Source organism: Pseudorasbora parva, chromosome 8 (genome assembly GCF_024679245.1).
Source record: "Pseudorasbora parva isolate DD20220531a chromosome 8, ASM2467924v1, whole genome shotgun sequence".
Lineage (NCBI taxonomy): Eukaryota > Metazoa > Chordata > Actinopteri > Cypriniformes > Gobionidae > Pseudorasbora > Pseudorasbora parva.
In genome coordinates, this window is record NC_090179.1 from 22208573 (window position 1) to 22226551 (window position 17979).

A 17979-nucleotide genomic window follows, 5' to 3' on the forward strand; every position below is an offset into this window, starting at 1 on the left:
TAGACCTCTGGTCTGGAGCAATCAACCGCAGAGCAGATCAGGCCTGCCCAGGTATCGATTCACCGTTCTCTCGAGTGAGGGATATTGACAGAACATCAATTGCTGGTGGACGCCACAGTGAGGATGTTGTCATAATAGCTTTACGTTTTTAGATAGAGTGAAGTACCCCTTCTAGAGACTTGTGGGAGGACTTGGGCTTTAACAAGACAATTAGTTATGAGACACGAAAATAAAATGTTTTGTTCAGCAGGGATTTCATAAGCTTGCCAAAACAGGTGAGAATGACAGATTGGATCGAAGTTCTTAAATCAAAACCGATTTAGTGAGGCAAAACATAACATTTAAAATTCAGCATTTCAGAAGTTCTTGCTGAGAAGGTCTTGTGGGATTTTAGGTATTGTGAGTTGCTTTATCTTACGGTTATCTTACCTCTCACATTCTTCTGTCTTCCACAGCCAAGACATGCAGTCAAACTGCTCTCAGTTCTCACTCAAATGGCACAGAGACACGGACCTGACACTTTCTTCAACTTCCCTGGCCGAAGTGCAGCTGTGAGTGACCCTGCCTTTTTTCCTATAATGCACATTTTGGATTTTCTTTAATGCACATTTTATTTTTAATGAAGTTAATTAAATGCTGTTTTGAAACTCTTATTATCACAATATTAATGGTAACTGACAAAATTATAAATATATATATTTTTTTAAATCATTAAATGCTAAACATAAATTGATTTTACACAATGCGATATTTCTTTTATAATGCACATTACCATTTATAATGTTGTTGTCAGTAAGTTTTTTTTAAAATGTTTGTGTCTCTTATCTTCACAAAAGTTGCATTTATTTAAATATACAGAAAATAAAGCAATATTGAAAAATTATTAGAATTTAAAATAACATGTATATGTGTATTTTAATATATTTTAAATGTAATTTATTTCTGTGATGGCAAAGCTGAATTTTCAGGGTCACATGTTCAGAAATCCTTCTAATATGATTATTTGCTGCTTTCCTCTATCAAAATTGATATTTTTGTGGAAACTGTGATAATTTTTTTTCAGGATTCTTTGATGAAAAGAAAGGGTTTATTAAAAGATGTTTCATTTATTTTAAATGTTTATTTTTATTTTTATTTTTTTATGATGTGAACTTGATGTGATCTTCATTCTCAGTTTTGATCAATTTAACATGTCATTGATGCATAATATATATATATATATATATATATATATATATATATATATATATATATATATATATATATTGACAGAACAATATATAACAATAACAATAACATAATATATATATATATATAATATTACAAACATATAAGTCAAACGTACATTACATATACAGACTCCAAGTCATTTTGTTTTATTTATTTATTTTTTGCCAGGCAATTGCGTTACCTCCTATTGCCAAATGGCCTTATCAGAACGGCTTCACCCTCAACACCTGGTTTCGCATGGATCCTTTGAACAACATCAACGTGGACAAAGACAAACCCTACCTTTACTGGTGACTGCATTCACAGCCTACATACGCTTTCATGTGGTTATATTTAACTTTGTCAACTCTTAGATAAAACTTGCTTAGCAGAAAAGAAAATGACCTTCAGGGCCTGCTTCTGTAAGTACATTAAACTGAGTGGCTTTATTTTAGCGTTTAACACAAAGAAGAAGAGAGAGAGTGGGGGGGTTCTGGCTGCTTTGCCACTTATATAATGAGCTTTGTTTGAAGATTTTGTTTTCTGATGATGTGGTGGATTATGCAAGCATAAAAGGGAATTAGGTCAGATTCTGCTGATTAAACCAATAGGTGTTTGAACCCAGGGCAGAATGTTCTGGAATCACGGGAAAATCTCTGCAGAGGGACACCGGGGTGGAAATAGACATTAATTTGGGCTTTTAATGTCAGCCAGGCAAAAAGAACATTGCACATAGAGAATTGTGGGTAATTAGAGCTCAGATCAATTGCACAGACGCGTGTTTATTGGCCAGGGTTCCAGGAGCGAAGGAAAATGGTCCTCGAGGGAAAAGGAGTGAGTGCATTTTGAGAGAGTGAAAGAAGGACAACATCTATTTTTGATCATCCTTGGGCTTTTTTTGCTCTGAGATATTTTAAGGCATTTGCCTCTGATATTAGTTTACAATCATATTACCCATCTAACAAATCATTTTAAAGAAAGCATTTTTCACATGTTCTTGAGTTCAGAATGTACAAATTCCTCCATGCATTATGTAGATCTAGGAACTGAGAAACTGCCCCGGGCTTTGTGAGGAGGTTACAAAACAGTGTTGTTGAAGTCTGCCACGCTAATAATGCTGGCTACCGTTCCTAAGCGCTGGGTTTGAGAGTGAGCGCTGTGTCCCGCTTGCTGTTGAGCTGCCAGATCTGTAGCCTGGAGCTGGCAAGCGCAGGACCGCTCACACAAACTCAACTCAGAGTTCAATTTGTGCGTGACACAGATTCGGAATAAAAGGAGATGTTCGCAAAAGAACAGAGTATTGATTCACGCTGAGAATCACTGTTATTCTCTGCTCTTGAAGACACTAAAACGATCTCTTGTGCTGTTAGTTTTCTTGTGTGTGACGGTTTATAGACCTATTTTAGGGAACAGAGAACACAAAACTGTCTTTGACATTTTGAAATGTAGACTGATATCGTTACTCTCTGTTTTGGAACAGGAAACTAGCTAATGCATGTCAGGACACCTACACACCAGGGGCATTTGTCTCCTCCAATATTTTGATGAGAAAATATTCCATGTTAGAATAATAAAACAACGCAAATATTACAAAATGTGACATCCACAAGTATATAAATCGCTCGTTTTTCTAAAGTAAAACGTAAGTTACAGCTGAAGGCTCGTTTTAATTGACACCCCAAGGCATGCGATGAGTACTTTAGATATTAAAACATTGTCATGTCAAAATCAAACTTGAAATGAACTGAAACCATGATAACATGGATTTTTTTAGCGAGCAGTCAGCTAGCTAAAATTAAAGGTAGCCTAAGTCTGTGATCAGTGTTCATATCGAGCTTGATAACTGATGAAAAGAAGTTGACTATTAAAGAACAGCTGAACATCAGTTCACAAATAAAATATATTGTTTCAATTATTAAATTGTGTCTTTAGTTATTATTTTGGAATAAATGTAAAATCCCTTTAAATCTTGATGAGATTTATAATTAGGTGTTAATGGGACATGCATTTATATTTGATATACAGTCTATAAGTCTGGTCAAACTGCTCTGTTGGTTGGTTTTAGAGGAGTTTTAGACACTTTAAACTGGATCAGCATGACCAGGCTAGGAGTGTCACATGCCTGTCCTGTTTTGTGTGCACATGTGGGTTTTGTTATGTTGAGCATGTGCTCGTGTAATTGTCAGATCCCTCCCCCTTGTTATCTGATTATTGGTTAATTTGCCCCACCTGTTCTCCCTCATTATCTGCCTTGTTTGTTCCCTTTATAATCTCCTTGTGTTTGTCAGTCTTGTTCGGATCGTTGTATGTCTTGATTTCGTCTCCCGGTTCCCTGTGTTGGTATGTCTTCAGTTTATGTATTTTCTAGTTTATGGTTTTCCCCCTTGTGGGTTTTGTTTTGTGTTTATGTTTTATTTTGTCATAATAAATTATAATTCTTGCGCACATGAGTCTTCACCTCAGTTTTCTTTAGTTATAACGTGACAGAACGATCCGACCATGTCAAAGACTCAGCGCAAGAATGCACGTCACCCACCAGTCTCGTGTCCGTATTATGAGCGCATTCTAAGATTCCAGTCTCTAGCGTCCCTCCGCCAACAAGGGGCGGATTTAAGGAAGTTTGCGGGGGAGTTCCTGAGAGCGGCTGAGGGACTGAAATTGAATGAAGGACCTTTAAAGGACTTGTTCTTTTATGCGCTTGATGAGCCCATGGACTGGGTGACTAGGAGCGCGTACGAGAACGTCTCCTTTGAGTTAATGGTCGAGGGCCTCGCTCGCCTGCAGGAACGAGAGGCCAGGGAGAGGAGGACTGTTCCGGTGGACTCTGTTCCGGTGGAATTAGTTCAGCTGGAACAGGTCCCGGTAGTCTCTAAACGGAGGAGGAGGAGAAGGAAGGCTCTCTTCGTCCCTGTTCCGGAGGTGTCTGTGCCGGTGGATCGTGTGCCGGTGGTCCCAGTACCGGTGGATCGTGTTCCGGTGGTCCCGATGCCGGTGGATCGTTTTCCGGTGGTCCCAATACCGGTGGATCGTATCCCGGTGGTCCCAGTGCCAGTGGATCGTGAGCCGGTGGTCCCGATGCCGGTGGATTGTGTTCCGGTGGTCCCTATGCCGGCGGATTGCGTTCCGGTGGTCCCTATGCTGGCGGCTCATATTCCGGTGGTCCCAGTGCCAGTGGATCATGTTCCGGTGGTCCCGATGCCGGTGGATCGTATTCCGGTGGTCCCAATGCCGGCGGATCGTATCCCGGTGGTCCCAGTGCCAGTGTTTCGTGTTCCGGTGGTCCCTATGCCGGCGGATCATATTCCGGTGGTCCCAGTGCCAGTGGATCGTGTTCCGGTGGTCCCTGTGCCGGTGGATCGTGTTCCGGTGGTCCCTGTGCCGGTGGACTCTGTTCCGGTAGACGCTGCTGGGCAGGAGAGGCCTCCCAGGCACCCTGCTCTCACCGCGCCTCCCAGGCGCCCTGCTCTCCCCGCGCCTCACAGACGTCCGGCTCTCACCGTGCCTCCCAGGCGTCCGGCTCTCACCACGCCTCCCAGGCGCCTTGCTCTCACCGCGCCTCCCAGGCGCCTTGCTCTCACCGCGCCTCCCAGGCGTCCAGCTCTCACCGCGCCTCCCAGGCGTCCAGCTCTCACCGCGCCTCCCAGGCGTCCAGCTCTCACCGCGCCTCCCAGGCGTCCAGCTCTCACCGCGCCTCCCAGGCGTCCAGCTCTCACCGCGCCGCTGAGGCGCCCTGCTCTCCGTGCGCCGCTGAGGCGCCCTGCTCTCCGTGCGCCGCTGAGGCGCCCTGCTCTCAGTGCGCCGCTGAGGCTCCCTGCTCTCAGTGCGCCGCTGAGGCTCCCTGCTCTGCCTGCGCCGCTGAGGCGCCCTGCTCTGCCTGCGCCGCTGAGGCGCCCTGCTCTGCCTGCGCCGCTGAGGCGCCCTGCTCTGCCTGCGCCGCTGAGGCGCCCTGCTCTGCCTGCGCCGCTGAGGCGCCCTGCTCTGCCTGCGCCGCTGAGGCGCCCTGCTCTGCCTGCGTCGCTGAGGCGCCCTGCTCTGCCTGCGCCTCTGAAGCGCCCTGCTCTGCCTGCGCCACTGAGGTGCTCTGCTCTCACCGCGCCTCCCTGGCACCCTGCTCTACCCGCGCTGCCCTGGATGCCTGAACTCTGCGGGCCGCTCCGGCCACCTGGACTCGGTGGGCCTCCCGAACTCGGTGGGCCGCCCTGGCCATTTGAACTTTGTGGGCCACCATGGCCTCCTGAACTTTTTGTTTTCCTTGTCCCTCCCTTGTTTGCCCCTCCCTTGTCTGTTCCTTCCTTGTCTGTTTCCCCTGTCCCTCCCGTGCCCTCCTGGTCTGTCCCTCCCGTCCCGCCCTGGTCTGTCCCTCCCGTCCCACCCTGGTCTGTCCCTCCCGTGCCACCCTGGTCTGTCCCTCCCGTGCCACCCTGGTCAGTCCCTCCCGTCCCGCCCTGGTCAGTCCCTCCCGTCCCGTCCCTGGTCTGTTTCTCCCATCCCTGTTCCTAGTGGAGCGTCTGGTAGCCGCTCCTTAAGGAGGGGGTAATGTCACATGCCTGTCCTGTTTTGTGTGCACATGTGGGTTTTGTTATGTTGAGCATGTGCTCGTGTAATTGTCAGATCCCTCCCCCTTGTTATCTGATTATTGGTTAATTTGCCCCACCTGTTCTCCCTCATTATCTGCCTTGTTTGTTCCCTTTATAATCTCCTTGTGTTTGTCAGTCTGGGTTGGATCCTTGTGTAATGTCTGCGTCTCCCGTTCCCCCAGTGACTTCTGTTGGTATGTTTTGAGTTTTAGTTTATGTTCTATTATGTGTTTTGCCCCCTCGTGGGTGTTTGTTTTGTATTTATGTTTTATTTGTTATAAATATATATCCTTTTCTGCACTTGAGTCCTCGCACCATTTCCTTTGTCTGTAACGTGACAAGGAGGCCAACTTAAACCAAGACAAGCAAAACTATCGTTTTGGATCAATATATATTTTAAGATGGGATTTCCCCTACCCCGCTATATAAATAAAATGTAAGCTAGTTAATTTTTATTTATTTTTATGAAGCAGGGTTATATACTGAATCTCCTAATTAAAACACAGATGAAGAAGAAGAAGAAACAAGTGATATCACATGCATATGCATATGTAAAATAATGCGATCACCAACATTAAACAGCACATAAATCAAAACTGACAAATGTTACTGAATGAAATGTTTACACAGGACAAGCTATAGGACTGTTGATAGACTTGAGTTACTCTATCTGTTTTTTATCATTTTTCTGAATCCGATCTGGATGTAGGCGCGATTTTCTCAGCTTTCTGCTTAAATGTTGCTTTTTTATGAAACTTACCCATATTCAAGTGTTGATAAAACAAGAATGATTTGAATAACTATGATGGATGCAATATTGGATTGGATTTTGAGTTGAATTGGTTAAAAGAGGGTCAGGTCTTTTTTTGATATATTGCATATTCAGTTCTTTGTACAACAAAATATATCAAAAACTTTTGTGCAAATTATCAAAAATGCTGAAGGTGCCTGGCAACTTTTTTTCCAAAACATTGGCGGTGAAAGAGTTAAGAAAATATATTTGAAAATACATCACCTTAAATTGTAATACCGTATATTATATGTGTATTTATTGATTTTTCAATTTCAGTTTCCGCACAAGCAAAGGCATCGGCTACTCGGCACATTTTGTGGGTAACTGCTTGATTGTGACATCACTGAAGTCGAAAGGAAAGGGCTTCCAGCACTGCGTGAAATATGACTTTCAGCCCCGCAAGGTAGGCTTTCATTCCCAGCTTTGATTTTCTTTCTCTCTCTCTCCTACTAGCATCTGTAGTGATCTACTGATTGTGTTGTGAAGAAGTAAGAATCCATTGGATGCACTTGTACATATTTTTGCTGTGATGCTCAGTGAAAATCACGAAGCTATGCCGGAGGATGGATGATTCAGTTAACTGGGCTAAATATGCTGTTTACAAACTGTTACTGAACCCCAGGACATGAGATAACTGAGGCCATTTTCTGCATTTGTTTCGTTGAATCGATGGGAAATCTCTTGGAAATCACTGCACAGCTGCTGCAGTTCTGAAACATCTGTCTAATAAATGATTTCCTTGTTTCTACTCAATATTTAATGCTCTTAGCTGGTGTAATCTTTATAAATGTTAATAACTCTGACTTGCTCTTTTGAGCCTTAGTGGAAAGGGCTCGCCAAGGTTCTTTCCTAAGATCAAATCTTACTGTTCAGTCGTACAGTCACGGGAACAAGTTTGCATATTGTGTGAAACTGTGCACAAGATGATGCTTTATTAAATGTAAATATATATATTTTTTTTATTATTAAAAAATGCCATGAGAATTACATCTATATAGTTACATTTAAATAGCACATTTAAATGTATCTGTTTACAGAAAAAGGGCATTTTCATTTTTAGCCACTTCTACTGTATATGTTTAATAGAATAATATCCTGATGCACAGGGATAAGCCGTTGTGAGTCAGACCTCTTGTGGTTCATAGTGATAAAACAACAGATTAATCAGTTTAAGAGAAATTTATTTTTTGTAGCACATTTTATTATCCACAGTTTTGCACATGTAAATGAACTATTTAACTCTCAGTACATTTAGACGTGGTCTTGTTTTGAGGATTAAAAAGCAGATCAATTGCAATGACAGAATGGAAATAGAACATTACCGTAGTTCATGCATAAATGTATTTTTCACAATGTAGCTAAATGGATATGTTAGGCATGTTGTTTTAAACATGAACTATTATGAAAGAGAAAACGATGCTTAAACACAATTCTGTTGGATGTTACATTGCTTCAAAAATATACAACCAAAACAACAGAACACACAGAACATGCTACTTAGGCTTCACTCCAGTGTGTGTTTGAAACACTGCGCCGTATCGTGACTCTTTCGTGTGGTGGCACATTGGCAGAAATGAAATCTGTAATGACCCTTGTCTCCTGCTAAGTAAACCTGCCTTTACTCCCTCACTACTGTGATTTCCTCTCTGCCTCTGTCTGCTTTCTCTCCTCTACTCTCTTCTCCTCTCACTCAAGATCTGATGTATTATTTATATCTAAATGCAAATTTTTTACTGCATTAGACCTTCTGCCTGCTGCCCATGAAAATGGTTTTGGGTTGAATTTTGGGCTTTCATTGCCAGGAAAGAAAAATACAGCTAAAAAACATATTCTGTCCGTCTGAAAGTCTAGCATTTCTCCGTTTTCCCTGATCGAGCCCGATATGGCTTTTATATGAATTAGTTTGCTATTCAGAAGTATTGTTGGATTCTTTGTATGTACCTCAATTACTGTAATATTATATGTGTTTTATACATAATATAAATATTATAAATGCAAATTGACAGTGATGAAATTGTAATATTTTCTTTGGAATAACAAACACTGATAATTCATTGACAATGTACATTAAAGGGATGAAAATGAAATTTAGCCTATGATTTACTTACTCTCAAGCCATCAGGTGTATATTACATTCTTCTTTCAGACAAATACAATCAGAGTTATATTAAAAAATGTCCTGGCTAATCCAAGCTTTATAATGACAGCCAAAAATTTGAAGCTCAAAAAAGTGCGTCCATCCGTCCGTCCATCCATCCATCCATCCATCCATCCATCCATCCATCCATCCATCCATCCATCCATCCATCCATCCATCCATCCATCCATCCATCCATCCATCCATCCATCCATCCATCCATCATAAATGTACTAGACGGCCTCCTGGAGGTTAATAACGGCCTCCTGAAGTGAAGTGATGTGCTTGTGTAAGAAAATACCTTGCTTCCTCCTGACTGCTTTCCGTACTCAACTTACGGAAAAAGCGTAACTGACGTGATGTATGACACTGGATGTAGGGTAAGCGTTTTGAGCTGCGAGAGGCGTTTCACTTTCTTTGTATTACAGAAGGCGGTCTGGCAGAAGCTAGATAGTTTACTTTATAAAGTTTTAAATATGGATTTTCCCCTTATACGAAAACGCATCAGGGCCATATGGATTAATTTTATAATGGATGGAGGCACTTTTTTGGGCTTCAAATTTGGGCTGCCATTCAATGCCATGATAAAGCTTGGATTAGCCAGGACACTTAATGTGTTCGTCTGAAAGAAGAATGTCACACACATAATTTTCATTTGTTTTGGTGAACTATCCCATTAATACTAGAAAAGAGTTCATGCTGATAATATCACAATATATTATTATTATTTATACAAATGTATGTTCTGGTGCTCCAACAATATGCAGAATTAATTGTAATCTCCACGACCCTGTCAGAACTGATTTTAAGATCATGACCCACCAGTTGAGAACCATTGAGATTTGCATTTTTTAATTTCTTCCTCTTGTACTGCTATGTACTAATATGTTTTTTTTCTTTTCTTTCTCTAGTGGTACATGATTAGCATTGTTCACATCTACAACCGCTGGAGGAACAGTGAGATTCGCTGCTACGTCAATGGACAGCTCGTCTCCTACGGTGACATGGCTTGGCACGTCAACACCAACGACGTAAGACCACTTTGCTATTGCTCTCTCTGTTTGTAACTGCCGGATGTTCTCTCAGAGTACAACTGTGTGCACAGTGTAAAATTTAATTATTAAAGATGCATTGATTTACCGCAGTTTCAAAATAAATAAACAAAATGTATTGCTGCCAGTACGTCAAGCCTATCATATACTTTAGCCTTTACAGCAGTGTGTGTGCTGCAATTTTACTGTATTTTACTTGATGCAAGTTTTTTTGCATTATGAGGAAAATGAAACACTTTAATGTAGAAAAGATGAAGGTTGTCTGTTGAAAAACAGAAATATACACTGACCAGGCATAACATTATGATCTTAATATTGTGTTGGCCAAAATGTTGCTGCCAAAACAGCCCTGACCCATCGATGCATGGACTCCACTAGACACCTGAAGATGTTAGCAGCAGATACAAGTCCTGTAAGTTGCGAGGTGGGGCCTCCATGGATCGGACTTTGTTTGGCACATCCCACAGATGTTTGGAGGACAAGTCAACATGTCAAACTCGTTGTGGTACTCTTCAAACCATTCCTGGACCATTTTTGCTTCTTGGCAGGGTGCATTATCCAGCTGAAAGAGACCACAGCCACCAGGGAATACCATTTCCATGAAAGGGTCTACGTGGTCTGTGACAATACTTAGGTCGGTGATACGTGTCAAAGTAACATCCAATATCCAAGGTTTCCCAGCAGAACATTGCCCAAAGCATCACACTGCCTCCTACGGGTTGCCTTCTTCCCATAGTGCATCCTGTTGTCGCTTTCGGTGGTGCACAGGGGTCAGCATGTGCACCCTGACCAGTCTGTGGCTATGCAAAATACTGCGGCCCATACGCAAAAACTGCGATGCACTGTGTATTCTGACACCTTTCTGTCAGAGCCAGCATTAACTTCTTGAGCAATATGAACTACGGTAGCTCGTCTGTTTAATCAGACCACACGGTCCACACGGTCACACCTTCGCTCCCCACGTGCATCAATGAGCCATGGTCGCCCTGTCACAGGTGTACCACTGTTCCTTCCTTAGACCATTTTTGGCCAAGTCTAGCCATCACAATTTGGCCCTTGTCAAATGTACTCAAATCTGTACGCTTGCCCATTTGTTCTGCTTCTTACACATCAACTTTGAGGACAATTTTTCACTTGCTGCCTATATCCCACCCACTAACAGGTGCCGAGATTAAGAGATAATCAGTCCTATTCGCTTCACCTCTCAGTGGTCATAATTTTATGCCTGATCTGTGTATATAGTACTAGTCAAAAGTTTGGAAACATTAGAATTTGTAATGTTTCTGAAAGAAACTCTTGTGCTCACCAAGGCTGGTTTGTTTGATCAAAAATATAGTAAAACAGGAATATTGTAAAACATTATCAATTTAAAATAACTGTTTTCTGTTCTAATATGCTTTAAAAATTGTATATATTTCTGGAATGGTAAAGCTGAATTTTCAGCATCATTACTCTAGTCTTTAGTGTCACATGCTCCTGTAAAATCATTTGAATATGCTGATCAAGTAACATTATTATTATCAATGTTGAAAACTCTTTGATTCTAATTCAAAGGTTTGAGGTAAGTATATGTATGTATGTATGTATGTATGTATGTATGTATGTATGTATGTATGTGTGTGTCTAGATATATAAAAAAAAATTAAGAGACCACTTAACATGGAGAAATTCATGTTAAGTGGTCTCTTAATTTTTAATATACTGTATATATCCTGCTTTTCATCAGAGAACCTTGCCAGCTCAAGCTTAAAGGGGTCATATAATGGTACATGCACTTTTACAAGCTGATTGTATGAAAATGTGTGTTGGCAGTGTCTGTACCAAGCGGCAACCTCCCGCGATCTCTCTTGAAGCCAATACGGAAGTAATGTAAACTGCAATTCCTCAACTGGCCACTAGGGACAGGCTCCAGAAGGGAGCAGAATCTCATTGAGCCCCATGTTAAAAATCTCAACTTTAAAGCAGAAAAAAACATGTTTACAGCCTGGTACAAATTGTGGTTTTGGCTTATAAGGCTAATTTTGATCTTCATGACAACTCTGAGGGTGGTGAATTTTTTTATAACTCATTCGTTTACGTTATATAAAGCCTTAAAGTTCTGCATAATTAAGGGCGTGGTTACAAGTGGATAGCCATTTATCTGCCGTCTATAGTTATTGCGTCACCTCAGCTCCGCGCACATCCCGCCTTTTTGCCCATTTTCTGTTATCCGGGAGTGACACGCAACGACTCGCTCACAAGATGGCAACGCCCAGCTCATCTCTACTTTAAGCTTCAGAACGGCTTATCAGAATCCTATGGGTGACGTCACGGACACTACGTCCATATTTTTTTACAGTCTATGGTCTGTACACAACCATCCTATAATGATAAAAATCCATCCAGTGGTTTTTAAAAATCTCCTTATATGTTTTCATACGGTCGAACGCCCCTCCCACGACTGTTTATTGACAGCAATGTTTCACCTCAGACCCGCTCTGAGCGAGCTCAAGCTGTCATCGTCATAGTCTGCCATTGTGTAAGTAGAGATGCTGGAGCAGAATGGCGTCTAAGCGATTGTAGTGTTCTGTTCTTGGGTGTAATAATGAACACAGCAGTCATTTTGATGTTTCTAAATCCGAATCGCTAAAGACGCAGTGGCTGAAACGACCTGTTTAGCTTTAAATGTCGAATTTCGTTGGAGCTGTCATCTTGTCCCGGGTCCGACTCCAGTTCAAATTGATAATAGTTGCACAGATGTGTCCTCAGTCAGAGACTCGCGTAGCCATTCTTTCGCCTCTACTGTTGTCAAGGGCAACACTCCTCATGCGGGCCCACAGAACAGGGGCGGGGTCATTTATCATTTAAAGCCGTATACACTGAAATGGCTTGGTGAAAACATAGCTGTTTTTGACCCGGTAAAATGAGTGTTTTCTTACAATACTAATGAGAATTTGTAATTGAAGTATATTACAACGTTTTCATTTAGACACTAAAGAATCATATTAACTTGTATGAAAATGGCATTATATGACCCCTTTAATATAAGACATTATCTTGGGGATTCAATGATTAGATTAAAATTCACAGACCTTTGCTTTGCCTCTGTTTTGCTGTACCTCACTGCAAGAAATGTAAGATAATTAAAAGGTTGAACCAGCAGAGCTTAACCTCAGATCTCATGGGTGCTGATTTTGATTAAACTAATAGGCAGGTTTCAGTGCAGAATAACATCTCTTTAATGCAACATCTCAATTACATTGTGAACTATTAATTGCTTGGTATTGAGTTTGCATACTGCCGTCCACTATATTTCCACTCCAGCTCTCTATTTTTTCCATACTATCTACTTTTTGAGAGATTGCTACTAAGAAATTCAAGCTGTTCTCTTGTGCTTATCACAGAGCTATGACAAATGTTTCCTCGGCTCATCTGAGACGGCAGACGCCAACCGAGTGTTCTGCGGACAGCTCGGAGCCATCTATGTGTTCAGTGAAGCGCTAAACCCTGCTCAGATATTTGCCATCCATCAACTAGGCCCAGGATACAAGGTATGTATCAGATTTGCCAATGTGCGTTATACCCCAACGCTTCACAGCCACCATTGATCTCCAAGAGATGTTATTCCTCGGTCTGTGACATTTTGTTATTGATTGATGTGCTTTCCAAGTTCCAACACGATTTCACCACACAGAGAAAACAACCACGGTTTTGAGATCTAAATCTCAGTTGATTTCAAGCTGGTCATTATTGGTAAATGGACTGCATTTCTATAGCACTTTTAACAGACCTATAGAAATCCAAAGCGCTTTAACATGTTGCCTCACATTCACCCATTCATACACCGACGGTTATGTCCGCCATGTAAGGTGCCATCCAGCTCGTCGGGAGCAAATGGGGTTAGGTGTCTGGCTAATGGACACCTCAACACTTGGTCAGGTGGAACCAGGGATTGAACCACCAACCTTCTGGTTTGTAGACAACCTACATGAACCACTGAGCCGCTGCCACCATTATTGTCCAGCTATGTTACAAAAAACTAAAAGCTGGGAAAATGATGTGAGAAATGCTGCATTTACATATTTACTTGTTAGCAAACGTTTGTTTGATGAGCCTTATACTTTTTGCTGTCATGCATTATTGCTTTACACTGACGACAGCAACGTTCGTCGTTTTTTTCTTCCTAATGAAGTCTTCCATTGATGAAGTCTGCCCCCGGATAGTTTATAGTCTTTCTTTCCCTTTCATGCCTCTGACCTTTTGTCGCCAATTCTCAAGGTGCTTTTGAAGCGTTTTAGCATTTAATTGCATCCATGGGGTAAACAGAGCAGGTTACTGTGGATTTTTTTTTTTTTTTTGAAGGCTGTATCCTTATTTAATATGAAGCTCTCTCCTCTTAGTAATTGGGACTCGCAGCAGTTTTTCAGTCTCATCGTGCAAAGTCTAATTTTCTCTGAAGCACCAGGCTTTGATTAGCAACTCATTATCTCAAACAATAAACCACATGCATGGAACGGATAGCATATGTATCCCAAAAATGACATTACACTGGTTCGAAGCCATTGTTTATGAGTGATGAGCTTTTCCTAATTTAATTTCAAATTCTGACACCAACTCAATTGTCTTTGCTCCATTACAGCAGTGCTTTACTTATGAGCTGTGTAATCTAAAAGGGCAAATAAGTTAATAACTGCTAAAACAAATCTTAACTATTTATTTATTTATTTTTACCTAGTGTGTTTTTATACTACCTGCTAGACATTTGCTCTGGTTTTTCTCTAATCAGTCCAGACTGGTCATTTCCCTTATTAATTGAGCTTCTAGACCTCTGATTCCCGCTGCCCCTCACATCGTCATGACGGACAGGTTGGCAGAAATAATGAGCAGTCTGCTTCAGGGAGAAAGCAATTACCCACCCAAGATAAACCTGTGAATGGAGTCTCTTGAAATCTGAAAAGGGGTTGTATATTTCAATGGAGTGCCAGCTATCAGACTACCTGTCAGCTCTTCTGGCTGATCTGTTGAATATACCTTGTCTAGGAATAGGGCAAAGGCCTTCATAGTTTATGTAGCAAGGCTAGACCACAGGTCCTGGCCCCCATTTGATGAAAAGCATGATAAAATGGGTTTTTAATTGTGATGGATCCACCATAGGCATTACCTTCTAAAACAGTGTTTGTGGAGGGCCTGACAGAATGGGGGTACAAAAAAAATCACAGTTTTATATTAGCGCGTGCACATGCAAGCTGGGCAAATATTAAAATAAATGCACCTTTGCTTGTCAGAAAAAAGGGAACGGCAATTGTTCTATATTCCTTTTTTAATGTAGCAAACAAAACATGAATGTGGAATGAGTTAATGTTTTGTTTTTTTGTAAAATCATTGGGTCAAATTCACTATAGATTGTGTGGATTACTTCTCACGTAAGTTTGCCACCTAATTTATAACATGTGCGTATGCACATTCATTTGTTAATCTTAATCTTCCTCTAAGTATTCAAAATGAGCGCCCGCATTCACATGGTTAGGCATTTGCATAAGACATGCCCAAACCATCTCCATATAAGGACTTTCCGCACAACCATTCCTTTACAGCCTTTCGTCACTCTCGTCAATCTTATGCCACTCACTGCAGATGCGCTCTTGCCAGACCCCCGAGCAGAACCAGTTCAAACCCAATAAATAGCTTTTAGACAGACAGAGATTACAGACTTCTCATTAACTAGCTGAACATACGCTTTATCTTTATTCAGAGAAACCTCACAGCTGAAGCTATAACTCAGCTTTTGTTGTAACTACGCACAGAGAACGACTCGTTGTGGAATTTGCCTATCATAGATGGGTGATAGACCGCCTCTGCAGAAAAAGATCAGTGCCTACATTGCAATGTATTGTCATCATTGCAACTGTGGTCCTGCCTCTGGCGTGTTAGTAAGATGACAAGGAGAAAAGAGCGATACAGGACTAAAAATAACATTACCTTCCAAAGAATCCTAATGCTTTTTACTGAGCGCTTACACAGATACACAGCTATCAGCAGGTCCGTCTATCAGTGGATATATTAGGGATCCTCTGATAGATGCCTGCGTTCCTGCGTGTATCTGTTTTAGAGCTTGGTGAAGAGCGTCAAAGGTGTCTATTTTCAACATGTTTTTGAAGCGTTTCTCATTGTAGCCAAATCAGAGATGCACACTATATTGCTAAAAGGTTTGGGAGGCCTACCTTTACATGCACATGAGCTTTATGGAATATGGAGTTGGCCCACCCTTTGGGAAGGGGAACTCTTCTGGGAAGGCTTTCCACAAGGTTTAGGAGTGTGTTTATGGGAATTTATGACCATTCTTCTAGAAGCGCATTTGTGAGGTCAGGCACTGATATTGAACGAGAAGGCCTGGCTCGCAGTCTATCGGGTTGAGGTCAGGACTCAATTTCCTGCTCACCAGTGCAGACCAGTAAAGTTCCTCCATAACAAATTTGCTCACCCATGTCTTGCACTGGTGCACAGTCATGTTGGAACAGAAAGGTGCCATCCCTTAACTGTTTCCACAAAGTTGTGAGCATGAAATTGTCCAAAATGTCTTGGTATGCTGAAGCATTAAGAGTTCCTTTTACAGGAATAAAGGGACCAAGCCCAACCCCTGAAAAACATCCCCACACCAAACTGTACACTTGGCACAAGTACTGTTCTCCTGGCAATCGTGATTCGTCACTCCAGAATACACGTCTCCACTGCTCTAGAGTCTAGTGGAGGCAGGCATTGCACTTGGTGATGTAAGGCTTGGATGCAGCTGCTCCGCCATGGAAACCCATTCCATGAAGCTCTCTACGCAATGTTCCTGAGCTAATCTGAGGTTTAGAGGTCTCTAGCTATGTGCTCTGCAGAAAGTTGGCGACTTCAGGGCACTGTTATTTTACATTGCTGTTGTTCCCAATTGCTTCCACCTTTTTATAATAGCACTAGCAGTTGATCGTGGAATATTTTTGTAGTGAGGACTTTTCACAAATGGACTTATTGCACAGGTGTAAATCTATCACGGTAACACGGTTGAGAGCGGCCCATTCTTTAACAAATGTTTGTAGAAGTGTCTGCATGCCTAGGTGCTTTTTTTATACATATGTGGCCATGGAAGTGATTGGAAAACCTGAATTCAATGATTTGGAGGGTTGTCTCAATACTTTTGGCTATATAGTGTATGTTGAGCATGTGAACATAATGCCCAATCAAAGGTGTTTATGAATCCATTCAACAATGCTCAAAATGCTAGTTGGAAATGGTGGTATTGTCACATTTTAGTAAAGACTTGGTTCCCAAGTCAGTACCCATGACAACAGTACTTTAAATAGTACCATTTATTTCTTATATTTTTTCCATTTGCTACCCTTTAGTGACTTTGGCTTCCTGCCCTCAACACCCACTGACACCATTATTTGTTCTGTTGACTGTTGACTGTTTTGGCTCCCTTAGGTCCTTACAGCCTTCTTAGCCTTTTAGCAGAGTACCTGCCTGGATGCGTAGAAACAGTGGGCTGTGGCAGTCTGTAAACTCACGGTCTTCAGTGATTTATGTGACTGATCTGAAGATGACCCGATTACCGTCTTGCAGCTGCCTACAAACACTGAGCTCCAGTCAGACCCATTTAGTCGAGTTCTTTTCTTAAATGCCTTGATGTAATAAACAGGTTTGGTCTCAGATTAGCAGCTTCAGCTTGGAAGAATATGTTTGCATTAGGGCTGGCATACGATTCATTTAAAGTCTTTAACATGTTAAGTAAGGGATAATCCACAGCTAGCCATGCATTAAATGATTTGAATGCACGGCGGAGAGGCAAAGAACCGCCCAATGCGAAGCAATGAGTTATAGAACTGTACTAAATGTACTAAAATGGCCCCCACAGTCACCAGATCTCAACTCAATAGAGCCTCTTTGGGATGTGGTGGGACAGGAGCTTCGTGCCCTGGATGTGTATCCCACAAATCTCCATCAACTGCAAGATGCTATCCTATCAATATGGGCCAACATTTCTACAGAATGCTTTCAGCACCTTGTTGAATCAATGCCATGTAGAATTAAAGCAGTTCTCAAGGCAAAAGAGGGTCAAACACAGTATTAGTATGGTGTTTCTAATAATCCTTTAGGTGAGTGTGATATATCTTTATTTATATTGTACCAAACCATTTTGTTACAGGGCTTTCGGTTAGGTAGGAATGCAATATTTAACAGTTAACATTCGGG

At 41.7% G+C, this 17979-nt stretch overlaps 1 protein-coding gene across 7 annotated transcripts in view; it reads left to right on the forward strand.

Moving 5' to 3' along the window:
- nbeab (neurobeachin b) overlaps window positions 1-17979 on the forward strand; it is a 408948-nt gene that overhangs the window by 105392 nt on the left and 285577 nt on the right. For all 7 annotated transcript variants that reach the window (XM_067450409.1, XM_067450410.1, XM_067450412.1 and 4 more), the window contains 5 exons: window positions 456-551; window positions 1399-1520; window positions 6856-6982; window positions 9628-9747; window positions 13152-13298. In XM_067450409.1, the coding sequence (XP_067306510.1) occupies window positions 456-551; window positions 1399-1520; window positions 6856-6982; window positions 9628-9747; window positions 13152-13298 (612 nt within the window). The remainder of the gene's footprint in view (window positions 1-455; window positions 552-1398; window positions 1521-6855; window positions 6983-9627; window positions 9748-13151; window positions 13299-17979) is intronic.